Raw genomic sequence first — 16,780 nt, 5'->3', positions numbered from 1 at the left:
GACCAAGCCTGCAGAATCCTTGATTAGATAAAATCAGATGGACTTCAACAGCAACTTCAACCTTGCTCCACTAAAAATAAGTGAAATTTGGGTTATTTTCTGAAAATTGTTTACAAAATTTAACCCTAGCCAACCAATCATAAGCTGTCAGTCTATAACTGTGACCAGAGGCTTTTATCATTACAAACCAATCAAATAATGTCCTTGTACCTCTTCATTTTCTCAATACGTGCTTCCCTCTATCACCTCGTTCTTATGATGCTAATTCTCTCAGTTTGGGGTTCACCCATTGACAATGACTTCTTCCTTAGATAAACTCTGTGTCACTGGTATTTCTTTCTTCTTTCTTTTTTTTCTCTCCTTCTTTCTTCTTTCTCTTTGGCACAGGCTCTCTATGCAGCCCTGGCTTACTTGAAACTCTATTGTACACCAGGCTGACCTCAAACTCAGAAATCTGCCTGCCTCTGCCTCAAGTGCTGGGATCAAAATTGTGGCTGCCACGTCCCACTGTGTGTGTGTTTGTGTGTGCATCCTCGCACCACACGCAAAGACACTCACGACACTGAGTTTCTTCTTTACACCATGCGTGTTCTGCGCATCAAACTCTGCACGTCAGGCTCGGTGGCAAGTGTCTCTGCCCATTGAGCCACCCAGTCAGTTCTGACTTTTCTTTAACCTCATCAAGCCAAAACAAATTCCTTCATCCCTCTCCCTGAGACAGATGTGGTAAATGCCACAAACCAGGTGTTCCTAAAACCCAGTCCCATAGTTCTTAAGGCCTGAAACCATAGCAGTTTCGCATGGCTAGAAGCCAGGTGGCTGCAAGGCTGTCCCCTCACCTTCCAAAGGTCCCCGGGAGAGTGCCTGTCTGCCTCTGCCAGCTAGCTTCTGGCTTCTACCTTTTATTCTTTTTTTTTTTTTTTTTTGTAAGACAGGGTCTTGCTAGTAGCCCTAGTCTGACACTCCTTTTGTAGCCAAGACTGCCCTCAAACTCACAGCCATCTTTCTGCCCCAGCCTTTTGAGTGTACAGACTACACTCAAAGTCTGCTGGGGGCTGGTACCATCATTGCTTCTCTGATAGGCGGGTAGGATGGAGAAAGAGAGGAATGGCAGTGACTCCCTCTAAGCTCTGCCCTGCACCAAAGTCTTCTGGGAAATAAGCTGGAGCCGCTCCTGTATGGAGTCCCCTTCATTAGCCCAGGCTGGCAACCCACTCTTAATCCTCCACCTCAGTCTACCAAGCTCCAGGATTGCAGCCACAAGCCACCATGTTCAGCTTTTAGTGAAGGAATAATGGGAACTGAGCCTAAGTCCTGGAGGTAGATAGGCTCTAACAAGGAGCTACACGCTCACCCACCCCCTGTTAAAAACTTTGACACACTCTTACTGAATTACCCAATCTATCCTTGAACTCGCTCCATGATCACAGGCTGGCCTACCTCACTCAGCTGGGTCTTTTCACCCCTAACAACAAATATGTATACTATGGAATGCAGTGTGATATTTTGTTTTTGAAACAGGGTCTCCTTCTGTAACCCAGCCTGGTGTCAAACGCGAAGAAATCCTCCTGCCACAGCCCGAGTGCTGAACCAGTTGACAGGCAGGAACCACCACACGTGGCTTAGTCGTTTGACCTAGGTATGCATTACTAAGAGACCATGAAGCTCACTGATGAACCTGTCATCTCAGCAATTTATCGTAGGGCATGGGAACGTTGACCCCTGTTTTAGCAATTTTGAAATATAATTATAAATTTTCCTTTCTGCCTTGTGGGCCTTAGATGGACCACAGCTGTAAGCAAAGCTACACAGGCTTACACCATGGCCCAGCTGGTGCTGCCCATCCCCCACCCCACCCCACCCCTGAGCTAGCAGGACACACAGCTGTGAGCAACTTTTATCACCAGGAAAACGACATAGATTGTGCCAGGACCAGGGATTGATTCACAGAGCTAACCAGCTTCAGCCCCTGTGACCTCAACACTTTGCCAAGCCCTCCCCCCCACCCCCCCCCACATCAGTGGCCAAGTAGCATACATCCTGGAGCAGTGGGTCTCAGCCTCCCTAATGCTGTGACCCTTTGTTTGTTTTTGTTTTTCTAGACCGGGTTTCTCTGTGTAATAGTCCTGGCTGTCCTGGAACTCACTTTGTAGACCACGCTGGCCTCAAACTCACTGAGATCCACCTGCCTCTGCCTCCCGAGTGCTGGGATTAAAGATGTGCACCACCACTGCCCAGCCTGCTGTGACCCTTTATTTAATACAGTTCCTCATGTTGTGATGACCTCCAACCATAATATTTTTTTTTTTGCTATTTTATAACTGCAATTTTGCTACTGCTATGAATTGCAGTGTAAACATCTAATGTGTAGGATATCTGATAAGCAACCCCAAAGGGGTCGAAACCCCTCAATTTGATTGAGAAACACTGTTCTAGAACCAAGGCCCCAACCTTGAGATGTAGCACCCTGACCACAGCCCCTTATGTCTAAAGACATCCACTCTGGCAGCTCTAGCAGAGTTTGCTAGTGTCTTGGTCCATGCAAGTTCCAACTTCCCAGAAGGCTCCTTGCTCTGGTGCAGGGCCAGAGCTCTAAGCGATTAGCCTGATTCCCCAGGGCTGCAGGGTCCACAGGCAGCAGCTGCTAAACCTTGGTACTGACTGAAAGGATCCCACCCCCACCTCCTCTCCCCCTCCCAGCTCTACTCATGTACCTCCCACAGCTACCAGAGCGAAAGGCAGGCTCACCTGGGTGGGATTGAGGCTGCAAAACCTTAACAAGGGGGTGGGCGGGGGTGTTCCTTACCCTACTAAAGAGGAAGGCAAGGAGGCATGAGCACCCTAGGCAATTGCTCTGGTAGGTAAGGGCTGCACCAGAGGGTGGCTGTCTCGGAAAAGCCTTGCCATGTCTTTCCAGAGTACTGTGAGCCTGTCCCTGGACAGCCCCACCCATGCCATTTGTGTGCTGGGCATGGAAATCACCTTGGACGTCAGTGGGTAAGACCTGGGGGTGTCTGAAGGCAGTACCTAGCAGGGGGGTGGTCTGGGTAGAGTCCTCGCGCCTAGGAATCTAAGCTTAGTTTAGCGTTCTCTGCTGAACTGGCTGGCCTCCAGGAATCTGGTTTGGGCTTGGGGGGTGCTGACTTCTTGCTCCTAAGAGCCCCTTTTGCTTTGACGTGGCCACGAGGAGTAGGTAAGGGGTTGTGTTGTGGTTTCACATATATTCACCCTGTGCATGGGAGCTGGGGCCTGTATATAAAGCGAAAATTCGATCACTTGTGAGGCGTTGGTGGGAAGGTGAGGTTGGGCTGGAAATCATCAGAGGAAGAATAGAGGTCCCAGGGTAGCAAGGGAAAAGCTGAAGACATTTGGGACCCCCAAACTTCACTGACACAGACTACTTCCTCAACCCTGTATGATGGAGATCGGCAGGCTGTCCTCAAGCCCTGCTGACCCCTAGGCTAATGCATCCCTGTGCCTCTAATGTGTGTTGTCTCTGGCAATCCAGGTGTGCACCCAAGAATTGTGAGTCCTTCACCATCCGTGGCTCCCCAAGGATCCTGATCCATGTCTCCAGCGCAGTCATTACTGGGAAGGCAGAAGCCGTGGTCTGGCAACCAATGACCCAGCCCACAGAGGCGTTGGTGAGAATGGTGTCACCCAGCCCCACTATGGATGAGGACAAGGTGAGCCAGGGAGGGGAGATGGGGAACACTTACCTACCCAGGTGATCCCAGTGTGGAAGCCAAAAAGCCTAGCTGGAGCCCATTAGGCCAGCTACAGCAGTCTGGGGCAGGGAACAAGGCAGTACAGGATGGTAAGTGTGTGGAACCTGCCCATGTGTGTTTAGGGCAGGCAGTTTCCTGAGGCAGGAGGCTCACTTGGGTAAGTAAGCACTGTGCCTTCCTTGAGTAAGGCCAGAACCCAGGTTGTAAATTGGACCTAATGGTTCATGCTTATTAAGCCCGGTAATGGGGAGCAGGGATCAAAAGTGCAAGATCTGCTGCAGAACAAGTTCAAGGCCAGCACCAGCAACTTACCTGAGGCACTCCTAAAAGTCTTAAGTGGTCCAAGGCCTTGGGCCAAGGTCAAATGCTTAGACTCCATCTATGGCTCTGCCACTGGGCTCCTTGCTCTCGGCTCATACAGATTCTTCATGCTATCTCCACAGGTGTTGGTCTCGTATTACTGTTCTGACAAAGAGGCCCCCACGGCCACAGCTGTGCTGTACCTCACTGGAATTGGTGAGTCTTGCTGCCTCTAGGAGCTGAAGTCCATCCAGCCCTCTGAAGAGCAGGTCAGGCGGTGCCAAGCTTAGGGAGAGGCTCTTTGTATATAAAATGCCTCCTCTTGGGCCCAAGGCCGCCACACAATGTTCCCTCGGGGTTTAGTCACTCTTCCCTCCCTTCCTTTCCTGAGGATGGAATCTGCATGAGTTATCTGGCCCCTTCCTCACTCTATCACTGGTCTCTGGTCCAAAGTTCCTATGTCCTCTCACTGCAGATCTCTACGCTTGGCAACTTACTGGTCTAAGAAGGCCCTTACATTCCGTGTGCGCACTCGCATGAGGCCAGGGTAGGGGCATCAGATGTCCCTGGACTAGTTACAGGTGTTTGAGATGCTTGACGATGCACACTGGGAACTGAACTCAGATCCTTTGGGAAGCAGTAAGAGCTCTTGACAACTGAGCCATCTCTCCAGCCACATCTTGCCGCAGTGGCTTTATAAGAACCAGGTGGCCACTGTCTTCTCTGCCTTGACTGGGTGGCTTAGATACACCTGTCATCCTTCCGTACACATGTCACCTGAAACCTATCTAGATAGCTCCCCGATACTTTCCAGGGCCCTTTGCTGAGCCTTCAACCCAGATGGCCACCACCAAAGTGTCTCGGGCTCATGTAACTCCTCCATAGACTCCCAACACCACCTCTACCAGGACAGCCCCATAGATTGGTGGGTATTGCCTTTCCAACACAGCTTATGTGTTTAACTTAATGTATCCTTAACAAAACTGATTTTTTTCTCTACCCTGCCCCAAGGCTATCTTAATTCCAAATGTGTGTTTAGTTCATGTGCATCAAATGGTGTAGGGAGTCTGGAGGGCAGAGATGGGTGTTGGTCATCTCCAACTCTCAAGTGGGCAGTAGTTGTGAGCTTCATGTGGGTTCTGGGAATTGAAGTCGAGTCCTCTGCATGAGCAGCAAGTGCTCTAACTGCATCTCTCACTCTCCCGAAGCTAATAGCTTTCCCCCATCACAGCAGACACCACCCCATTCTTCTGGGTTCAGGCGCATCGACCTTCATCCTCTTGGGCTCCATGTCAGTTAATCTTAAGACACTTCAAGCATAGCCGGGACTTGAAGGAGTCTGCGGGTCTGTCCCAGCTGTAGCCTCAATTTCTATCCAGGTCTTCCAGGGGGCACCCAGCTTCTTGCCATTGTGGGGTGCCCCCTCTTGACTACCTAAGAAGTCTGACCCCACAACCAGAATGCTGTATCTTTAGGAAGACGTCAGACAACAGCACCTGGGTTCTCAGGCTTTCTTCAGCTTCTGCAGGACACAAATCAAACCCAAAGTCAAGACTACCCGCAAGTCCTCCATGAGTCACCCAGCTACCTCTGACGCCTGAGTCTTTTTCCTGCCCCTATTTTTGGCACTAGTGGCTTCTCTGACCCTTGAACTTGCCACTTTGAACATATTTCCCACTCCTTCTGGTACAGGGGATCTTTTGGCCTCTTGTAGGGCTTTAAGATGTCAGTTTGCACGAGACCTCCCCGCTTGACTACCTAAGATAAACATCTGGCTCCATTTCCTAGTCCCTGTATCCCCTGGCCCATGTTGCTGTCAATGAACATATATACTATGATCATCTCCAGCCAACCTCTATGGATATCAAATACTGTAAACTCCAAAATGACAAGTTCTGCACGCTGCTATACCCCAATCAGTCAGGCTCATGGTGGGCGGTGGGACACCATGCCTGCAGGTTGGGTGCTGAGGGTACAGCAGCAAGCTAGGGCCAGGCTCGTGGCCCTGACCTTCCAGGCAGGAAGTGGCACTTCACAAAAGAGCTAGGAGTTGCCACTAAGGTAAAGTTGAAGGAAGGTGAGCTGCGTGGGAAAGGGCAGGGTGGACAGTAGGGTGCCACCATAGGGCAGTGCCCCAGGAAGGCACTGGGCAGAAGTCTGGTACCCTTAAGTTACCAAGGGATTCTGTATGATCCCTGTATATTTTCCAAGTTCAAAGATTGTTCTAGAAGGGTAGAAGGCTGGGATGGGAGCTGGAAGAATGAGGTCACATTGCGATCGGTGTCTGAGCTCTGTGGAGTGCAGATGGGGAGAGGGAAGAGAGCTCCCTCCCTGACTTATTCATGAGAACCAGCCTGCCTTTGAAGACACTGACTCACCATGAGTGTCCAACCTGTGGCCCAATTTAGCTATGGATACACCCCAATATAGAATCACACACTCAAGAAAGTGATTATTTTATGTGACTTACTCTAATTCACCATGTGGGTCTTCAGCATGAATTTTGAAGATGCTGAACTTGACATTATGATACCACATTAGGCTTTCAGCAGCGTCAGAACTGGGCTTGGCCTTGTGAGGACCACCGGAGTTTCTGGGCCCCATTAGCAAGCAGTCCAGGTGTCTGAGATCTTCCCTTTCCCCTTCAGAGATCTCCCTGGAGGCAGACATCTACCGGGATGGACAGCTGGACATGCCCAGTGACAAGCAGGCTAAGGTGAGGCTTGCCTGGTTGGGGGAGCAAGGCAGGACCCAAGGGAGCCATCCCTGACCACTGGGCCCATTTTTATCATCACTGCTATACAAGTCAAGGTCAATGAAATCAATTTCTGACTTTGCCAGGTGTGGCGGGATGTGCCTTTCAGCATCCACAAAGTAGAGGCAGAAAGATCAGACATTCAAGACCATTCTCAAATACATAAGAGAATTATAAGCTAGCCTGGGCTATAGTAGATCCTGTCCCAAAAATGAAACAGAACCAGATGTGGGGCCACCTGCCAGCCAACAAAGTACTGGGATAACAAAGGCAGGATGGTGAGTTTGCTGCCTTCCTAGGATTACATTTCTGGCCTGGTTTTATAGTCAGCTACAGCAGAATTAGCTCTGCCACCCCTGGACCTCTGAGACACAGCTCTTATAGCATGTCTCTCCAGCCCTGGATTCCTGAAACCAGGCAGCAGTCACCTGTACTTACTCACCTAGTAGCCTTCTGTTTCCATATGTCACCTTTCTCAAACTCTGTCCCCTGAGTTCCAGGGACTGAGGACAAAGCTTTGCATATGAGAAGCAGGATTTGCTAGTCCCTTTCCTGCCTCAATGTCTCTGTCATTTGCAGAAGAGATGGGTGTGGGGCCCAAATGGCTGGGGAGCCATCCTGCTGGTGAACTGTAATCCTGTTGACACAGATGATCCTGATGACCAATCCTTCAATCAGGAAGCCCCCAAAGGTACAACTTTTCAATGTTCCCACCTCTATCAAGCTCTGGCTATTCCTCAGCCCACATTGTAGGTCATAGCTGATTCCTCAGGGATGACCAAGTCTTGTTTCATAGGTTGGGAGCATTTGCTTAACATGTACAGAGGCCCTGGGTGACATTACTGGTATACCAAAGGGTTTTATGCCTTGAAGCTGTGTAATGAGAGGCCATATGGTTTCATATAAAGATATGTTAGCTTTTAAAAGAATTATAAATAGCCAGGTGGTGGTGGTGCACACTTTTTAATCCCAGCACTTAAGAGGCAGAGGCAGGCTGATCTGTGATTTCCGAGGTCAGCCTGGTCTACAGAGTGAGTTCCAGGACAGCCAGGACTGTTACAGAGAAACCCTGTCTTGAAAAAAAATTATTCATAAACAGGCTATGGTAGCACACTCATTTAATCCCAGCACTTGGAAGCAGAAGTGGATAGATCCGAGTTCATGGCTAGCTTGTCTAGTGTTAATTCCAGGACAGTCAGGGCTACACAGAGAAACTGTGTCTACATGAGTTTATGTGCACCATGTGTGTTGGAGCTCTTTAAAGTCAGAGGGCAGCAGATCTCCTAGAACTGGAATTCGCAATTGGTTGTAAGCCACCTAAAAACTGATGCTGGGGGCCGGGGGCCAAACCCAGGTCCTTTGGAAGAGAAGTGCTCTTATTCACCACAGAATCAACCCTCCAGGCCTCCCGCATATCTTTTGAGACTAAGATCTCATGTAGCCCAGGCCAGTTTTGAACTTCTGATTATCTGTGTCTACCTCCTGAGAATTACAAATGTGCTTCACCACGGGCATTTATATATAGCACTAGGGATTGGACATGCCTTGCCCCCCCTCAAGGTTTTGTGCATGCTAGGCTACATCCTCAGTCCCCATGAAAGCAGTCTTAATGTCACACAGCAACCTATTAACTCCCTGGTTGTGAATGAGCCTCATTCTGCCATCTGGGGGTAGAGATGAGACATTGACCTCACAAGGTAGTGAGAACTCTCGATCCCATTAAAGGGGTGTGTGTGGTAACCTCTCTTCCAGTGCACAGGAGGTACCTTCAGGTGAGGACCCTGAACATCCCAGGAAACAGGATCTCAGATAAGCCTTAAAGCCAGATGTGATAGCTCACACCTATCACTCTAGCACCTGGGAGGCTGAGGCAGGGGAATCAGAGTTCAGCCAGCCTGGACTACTAAGCAAGACTCAATGTAACTCCCACCCCAATCTTTGCTGCTCACTTTCCCATCCTGTAGCCTGGCCTGAACTGTCTATCCTTTTTCCCAGAAATACAGAACCTGTCTCAGATGACTCTGACAGTGGAGGGCCCCGCCTCCGTCCTTAAGAACTACTCGCTGATCCTCCATACCTCCAAGGAAGAGGCGAGCAAGGCAAGAGTCTACTGGCCCCAAAGTACGTACCAACCCTGTTCCACCTCAGCCTGATGGTTCCCAGGATCTAGTCACAGGTCACAGGCTGTGTGACAGATCAGTGTTGCAGGGGCTGTCTGGCTACCACCTTTACCAGAGTTAATTTCTACATATTGCCATGGGTTAGCCATTCCATCATGATGTGGGGATGGTGTGTGGCTTCAGGATTCTCTTAGAGGAAGGAAGAAATGCATTTGGGCCAATAGAATGATAGATGATATTCCCAAGTAACTTCTCCTAGGAAGATCCATCTTCAAAAATTTGTGTATGAGTGCCTTGCCTACATGTCTATGCACTCACTAAGTGTGCCTGGTGACTGAGGCCCACTAGAGAGTGTAAGGTTCTCGAACTGGAGTCAGATAGTTGTGAGCCTGCAACATGGGTGTGCTGGGAATCTCCTGACCAGCCACTCTAGTTGAATCGGTTAGTTCCTGGTTCGGTGAAGGAAACCTTGTCTCAAAACTGTCATTGAAGACACCTGTATCAACCTCTGGCCTACACATGCATGTGCACACACGTGCAAACACACACAGTGTAATGGTGCATTAAGTCACTCTTAACAGTGCTGGCAATCTCAGAACCCTCTGATGTCCTGATGAATCATAAGCCTGCTGTGCTTGCCCACCTGGAATAGATGGCTCTAGTGTCTTGTCGCCCCTTTATCTCTCCTAGAAGGCACCACCACCTGCACCTATGAGCTGGTAGTGGGACCTGGCAAGCCTATTCATGTCCTGGCTCCCTTTGAGAACCGAGGGAAAGAGACCTTCTACATCGAAGCCATAGAGTTCCCATCTGTCAACTTCACAGGCCTGATTTCCTTCTCCGTCTCCCTAGTGGAAAAGTCTCATGACAAAGTATGCCTCCTGGTCATCGAGGGTCCCTGGGCTCGATGGAGGGAGGAGACCCACAGTGCTAGGCTGGAACTCAGGAGTATGGCTCTCAGTACAGCTGGGGGATGTTACAGAAGTCTAGAAGGCAGTGGACTCCAGGGATGGGTTGAGATGAACACCTGCAGCCCCCAGGAGTGTTAAGAGGGAAGAGGGCAGGCAGATGGAGCCAGGTCTTCATGGGTGACCTGTCCTACATTGCAGTCAATCCCAGAGATGCCACTTTACAAAGATACAGTGATGTTCCGTGTTGCTCCTTATATCTTCACTCCCAGCACCCAGCTGCCTCTTGAGGTTTACCTGTGCAGGTAAGAGTGCCTGAGGCCACCTGGGGAGGAGGGAGTGTCACTAGCATCCTCTCCTCCCCTCATGCTGACTGGAGACCGGAGACCCAAGAAACAAGGTCTTTGGAGAGTTGCATAGGGACCCTGGGACTGGCCTAGAATCCGGGCGAGGACACTTCCCCGATTGTGATTTTTGCCAATGCAGTCAACCCCAAGGTCCAGTAGTAAACTGGATTTCTTGACCTCCCCTTCAAATGTCACTTTGTGCCCAAGGAAAGAATATCCGCTGTGCATCCACAGTGTTGGTCCTCTATATGAAAACACTATAATCCCAAATTCTTCCAGGTGTGGTGTGGTGCACACCTTGAACCCCAGAACTTGGTTGACAAGAGGCCAGCCAGTCTGAGTTTGGGGATAGCCTGGTCTGCAGAGCAAGTCCCAGGACACTGTCTAGTAATGAGACCCTGTCTCAAAGAGCCAACACAGGTGTCTAGATGTCCCCATTTCCCCTGCCCCACAGAGATGACCTCACTGGCCATCTTGAGCTGTCTAGTTTCTGATAGTCTCTTGGGGAGCAAACAGTCATCCAATAGTTCGAACAGAGGCACGCAACCAAGGAATTAATGGTGTGTGTGTGTGTGTGTGTGGGCGTGCGCGTGTGTGTGCACGTGCGCGCGCGCGCACACACACACACACACACACACACACACGTGCTCGCAGAGGTGGTCAAAAGGTATGACCCATGAACAGGGCTGAACCATCACTGGTTGCCAGCATGGTCCAGGTACAAAAAGTCTTTTAAGTCTGACCTATGCTAAGGCAGAGGGCAATGGCTCTGTTCACATTGTGGCAGAGTGGCCCTCTCCCTTGCCTTCCCCCTGGGCTGAGGGAGTGTGGCTGAGTCAAGGAACATGAAGAAACCAGTGAGCTGTCTCGTGGCAGGGAGCTGCAGCTGCAGGGTTTCGTGGACACCGTGACAAGGCTGAGTGAGAAGAGTAATGTACAGGTGGCATCTGTGTACGAGGACCCCAGCCGTCAGGGCAGGTGGCTACAGGTAACTGATACCCTCCTGGGTTGCTCTAGCTGTGGAGGAGGGGCAAAGAGGCTTGGTGCACATACCACAAGATGATGTAACACAGTGATCCAGCACACCACTGAGGCTTGTCAAGGACAAAACTAGAGTCCAGTCCCCTTTCTTCTGGATGGCAGGCATTCAAGATGGAGTCTGAGACCTCGGTTGCAGGTATCAGAGCTGGGCTACGAGTCTGGGCTTGTGTCTGGCCTAACAGCAGGACTAAAGCTGGCTCGGCTTTGTTTCTGGAGAATCCTTCTGCTCCAAACACATCTGAGCAATTACCAGAGGCTGTTGTGTCACCAGGGACTGGAGATGAATAAGGACAGGGTACGGAGCTCTAAGTGCTGAGCAGAAAGGGGCTAGACACAACAGCCTGAAGCAGGTCACTTAGGCAGCTGAGAACTTTCAGATGGGTCATAAGCCAGGCTCTGCTGGGGCTGTGAGGGGGCCACCAGCTCTTCAGGAAGCAGGGCTGTTGACCTGGGGTTTGCAATGTGAGGTGTGCTTGGAGAAACAAGACGTGATCAGGGGCAGGTAAAAGTTGCATCATGGAATAAGACAAGGGGGTTTGTGTGTGTGTGTGGGTACAAACAGGAATTGAGAGGTCAAGGGCTAGGGATGTAACTCAAGAGTGCTTGCCTAGTGTAGAATCCCAAATTCATTTCCCAGCATGGTGTAAACTGGGGTGTGATCTGTAATCCCAGCTCTTGGAGACAAAGTAGGATGGATCAGAATTCAAAGGCTACATGAGACTTCTTAAAAGACACCCTACCCCCCATCTACACATACCCCCCAAGAAAAAAAACCAAAAAATCATTCCCTTGGCTGAGATGCAGGGAACTCTGGTGGCAGCTGGATCTGGCTAGGAGTCGAGTCATAGGGCACATCAGAGATCATAGTGACTGCCTGCAGGTCCCAGAAACAATTGACTTTCTTTGTAAGTAGAACTTGACAAGACCAGTCAATGGGTTGGGGGTCGGGGATGGGGACTTCTCAGTCTTAAACTGGAAGGTGGAACGTGTTGGGCAAAGCCTCTAGGAAGGTTTTGAGGGCTGAGTAGGAGCTGACCAGGTTTCTCTCTGGCTGCTCTCAGGAAGCTGTGTAGCAGATGAGGAAGCAGCCAATGAAGAGTTAATCATCTTTGTCTCCCCCAGGATGAGATGGCTTTCTGCTATACTCAGGCTCCCCACAAGACAGTGTCCCTGATTCTTGATACCCCCCGGGTTCCCAAGCCGGATGATTTCCCCATGAAGTACTCACTGGTGAGGCACTGCACTCTGATTATAGTGAACCTCTCAGGCCTTGTGGCGGGGCTTCCAGGTGGCCTCTGTGGGGTAGGGGAGAGGTGCATGTACCTGACATTTCAGGAGTGAGACAGGACCTAACACCCAGTCCTTTTATAACATTCCTTTCCCCACTGGGTTTCCTCCTTAGAGTCCTGGTGTTGGCTACCTGACCCACCAAACTGAGGACCACGGAGTGGCTAGCCTGGATTCCATCGGGAACCTGATGGTATCCCCACCGGTCAAGGCTCAAGGCAAAGATTACCCATTAGGCAGGGTTCTCATTGGTGGTAGCTTTTACCCGAGGTGAGCTGGGAGACCAGCTGGCAGGTGACCAGCTGTCTGAAAGGGAAGGCCACCAACACCCTGATCACAATAATTCTCAGTTCCCCTCAGCAGACATGCTCTGCATTCTTTGACACTGAAGGGTACTTGAGCCTTTGGTTAGAAAAAAGCAAGCTTGGGAGGGGGGTGGCAGTTTGGAGAGCTTGCCTAGCAAGCAGGAAGTCTGTCCTAGGTTCAGTTTTAACCTTGATTTGTGCCTCTGGATTTGAGGCCAGCCTGAGCTCGTGGGACACCCCTGCCCCCGTCTCAAATTAAAAACCACCAAAAAAATTTAGTTGATTTTCCTGGGTTTAAATCCAACTAGGCTGTTTGTTGACCCCGAAGACATGCCTTTTACAAAATATGGGGTTGGGTTGGTGGTATTAACTCTAAACCCCAGATCGTGTGGTCCAGGGCTCAGTCAATTTGAATCATGTGATTTGGGCTTGAGCAGGTCACTGTAAGGGCTACCTCAAACACACACCCTTCTAAGTCTTGTGTGGACATATGCCACAGTGTATACGTGCTGTGCTCAGGGTGACCTGCTAGAGTCTGTTCCCTATATGGGAACTAGGGATTCAATCCAGGTCCCCAGGCTTGGCGACAAGCATTTCTCCTGAGCCAGCTCGCTGGCCCAGAATAGGCAATGTTTAAAAGCCTGCCTACCCATTGGCAAAATCGGTCCATAGCCTGGAGGTGGCCTGATTCAGTGGATGGTAGGTAGCTCCAGGAGCCCCAGCATCTCAAAGGCTGCTCTCTCTTCCATCTCCCAGCTCTGAAGGCCGGGACATGAGCAAGGCCCTGCGAGACTTTGTGTATGCCCAGCAGGTGCAAGCCCCTGTGGAGCTCTTCTCAGACTGGCTGATGACTGGCCACATGGATGAGTTCATGTGCTTTGTCCCTGTAAAGGACAAAAACGGTGACGGGAAGGTTTGTGTCGGGGCTGGAGAAGGGTGCAGGTGCTTGGAGACCTAGGGACCCCCAGAGTGGGTGACTCTCGTCTCCCTTCCCAGGGGTTCCGCCTCCTGATGGCCAGCCCCAGTGCCTGCTATGAGCTGTTTGAACAGAAGCAGAAGGAAGGCTTTGGGGATGTGACCCTGTTTGAAGATATCAGAGCAGAACAGCTCCTTTCTAATGGTAAAGGTGACTTTTCTTTACCTAGGACCTTTTTTGGTTTTCGAGACAGGGTTTCTCCGTGTAGCCCTGGCTGTCCTGGAACTTCAGCTCTGTAGGCCAGGCTGCGCTTGAACTCAGATCCATCTGTCTTTGCCTCCTGAATGCTGAGATTGAAAATGTGAGCCACCACCACCTAGTACCTTCAAGAGTTTCTCAACCTGTGGGTCAAGACCCCAGAGGGGTTTGAATGATCCTTTCACAGGATCACATAACGGATATTTACATAATGATGCCTAATTTACAGTTATGGAGTAGCAACAAAATCTTGTGGCTGGGGGTCACTACAACATGAACTGTGTTAAAGGGTCACAGCATTTGGGAAGGTCGAGAGCCACTGGTCTAGAGGATTCATCTGTCATTGGTAGAAAAGGCACAGGGAATCCTAGGAGGTGGTGGAATGGCCATTGTGGGACATCTCACATTAGAAGGGGGCAGACCCAGGGTTCTGGACTGCTCCTGGTGATATATATGACCTCTGGGAGGGGCCATGGGGCTTGCCTGACCTGACACTTCAGGTCTCTCGCAAAGGTGTGCTTGCAGGCCATCTTCTGACCTAATGTGAAGGGAACACAGGGACTGGCTTCTTCAATAAGGAGGTGGGGACATCGGGACCTTCTCTCAACCTGGGTTAGAGACTCAGGGTACCACCCATCTCCTGAGCAACATTCTCTGGAAGGATCAGGGACACCTTGTCACAGGGTGAGAGGTCACGGGGTACCATACCAGAAGGCAAAGGCTGTTAACCTCAGGGCTGGAACCTGAGGAACGGAGTTGAGCCTGATATCCAACTACAAGGCTTCTGGTACACACTAAGAGGGGAGGGGGGTTGTAGTACAGCCGTACAGAGGGTTGAGGTGTCGTCTAAGTTAGTGGGGGCTGTCACCACACTAATGTACTGACCTTGCTTTCCCTGGAGCCACAGACAGTGGCTAGTGGCAGTAAATCCTGCCTGGGTTTTTCGGTGGAATGTGAATGTATCTTAGTTGACACCAGATTCGGGAACAACACCTGGGAATACTGACAATACAGTCACTGGCCTGAGTATGTACCTCAGGTGGGCACTGATCTGTCCCCTGCCTGGCCTCTTTCCCCAGGGAGGGAGGCCAGAACCATCTCCCAAATCCTGGCTGACGAGAAGTTGCGGAAGGAGAATGACTATGTGGAGGTAAAGGCCTGGGGTGCAGGACTGTCCCCAAGGTGGTGCTGGCGCTGCAGCAGGTCTTGCAGGACTGTCCCCAAGGTGGTGCTGGCGCTGCAGGTCTTGGAGGCCCTGATCCTATTGGGGTGCAGGCGGCTGCCCAGCCCGATACAGACTTTAGGGGTGCAGTGGGGTGCTGCTCATTGGCTCCTTCCTTACTACTCTTAGACTATGAACATCCTCTATGCCATGGTGTACTGGTGCCCTGGCCTCTGCGGAACCAGAGAGGGTCACCTGCCCTGGCAAGTGGGTACCAGAACGAGGACAGGTGGTTCAATCTTATTTGAAGCTGGAGTTGGATACCAAGGGTGTTGGTGTCAGTGAGGAGGGTGAGTTGAGTAGGCAGGAGCAGATGTTTAGATGTGAGGGAAGGACCAGAAGACATCTGTGTGTGTCGTCCCCCCCTCACCTGAAAGACCAGGGGGCTTTGTGACACTAGTGGCCATCCAGCAGACTAGCTGAGGGATCCTGGCCTCCTGCATCCCAGCCTTCTCTCTGAATTCACTTTAACTTAAGGACTGCTATATTACATGGTAAAGAAAGGCTCACATGGCCCACCAGGGCTCCTGGCTCACGGGATTTGAGCCAGATAGAAGCCGCTTCAAGGCCTTTTCTGGATTTGTGTAGTAGATATAAGCAGAGCTTCCTGATGACCATGTCCCTGCTGTCTCCCCACCTTCCCTGCTGTGCAGAAATGCATCAGCCTGAACCGCACCCTCCTAAAGAAGGAGCTGGGCCTGATGGAGAAGGACATCATTGCCATCCCACAGCTCTTCTGCCTGGAGTTGCTGACAAATGTCCCCTCCAACCAACAGACCACAAAACTCTTCGCGAGGCCATACTTCCCTGACATGGTGAGGGCCACTGGGCATGCCTGGTTCAAACTTGGGTCTGCTTGGCCCACACGACTGGTGCCTTGCTGGCCATGGTGTACTAGACGTATCAGATGGCTGTGGCCTGAAATGGAAGCCTGATGTAGACCCCAGGTCCATGTGCATAGAACCAGAGCTGCTATGAACAAACAAAAGCTCAGCATGGTGGGGAAAAGTGTGCCTGTGGATTAGCGGAGCACCCGGATCTTAAAGCTGGCTGGGATGGGGGTGCAGACAAGGCCAGAGCCACAAATCCAGGGACAAAGATAAGGTGGTTAGCTGCTGGTCAGAATTCGTATCTTTCAGAAAGACATTGGCAGACACTGAAACTAAGCAAAATGATTTTCATTGAGGTTGATTAGGGATGCCTACATGGACACAGGCTTAAGTGTCGCCAACCCTAAGTGACATGTGGTTTTTCCCTATATGATTCCGTGCCCCCCGCCCCCAGGGAGGGCAGGGATAGATTTTATTTCAGGGCCCTGATCCTGCCTGACCCTAGTTCTGTCTTAACAGCTGCAGATGATCGTGTTGGACAAGAATCTAGGAATCCCCAAGCCCTTTGGGCCCCAAATCAAGGGCACCTGCTGCCTGGAGGAGAGAGTCTGCAACTTACTGGAGCCCCTGGGTCTCAAGTGCACCTTCATCGATGACTTTGACTGCTACCTGACCAACATGGGAGACAGCTGTGCCTGTGTTATTGTCCACCGGGTGCCGTTCGCATTCAAGTGGTGGAAGATGATTCCTTAGACCCTGGACC

The 16,780-nt window shown here is 50.8% G+C and overlaps 1 protein-coding gene across 1 annotated transcript; it reads left to right on the top strand.

Annotated features, from left to right (window-relative positions):
* The first annotated feature begins 2,867 nt into the window (after window positions 1–2,867).
* Window positions 2,868–16,780, top strand: Padi6 (peptidyl arginine deiminase 6). Its single transcript, XM_051173558.1, has 16 exons — window positions 2,868–2,997; window positions 3,509–3,686; window positions 4,172–4,244; window positions 6,677–6,744; window positions 7,363–7,474; window positions 8,779–8,904; window positions 9,597–9,775; window positions 10,013–10,116; window positions 11,035–11,146; window positions 12,322–12,429; window positions 12,602–12,756; window positions 13,548–13,704; window positions 13,788–13,911; window positions 15,045–15,115; window positions 15,841–16,002; window positions 16,537–16,780. Exons 1-16 carry the CDS (start codon window positions 2,906–2,908, stop codon window positions 16,768–16,770), a joined length of 2,055 nt encoding a protein of 684 aa, XP_051029515.1. The 5' UTR covers window positions 2,868–2,905; the 3' UTR covers window positions 16,771–16,780.

This window comes from Phodopus roborovskii, unplaced genomic scaffold (genome assembly GCF_943737965.1).
Source record: "Phodopus roborovskii unplaced genomic scaffold, PHOROB, whole genome shotgun sequence".
Classification (NCBI taxonomy): domain Eukaryota; kingdom Metazoa; phylum Chordata; class Mammalia; order Rodentia; family Cricetidae; genus Phodopus; species Phodopus roborovskii.
The sequence above is the reverse complement of the archived record's forward strand: the minus strand, read 5'-3'. Positions and strand labels throughout refer to the sequence as shown.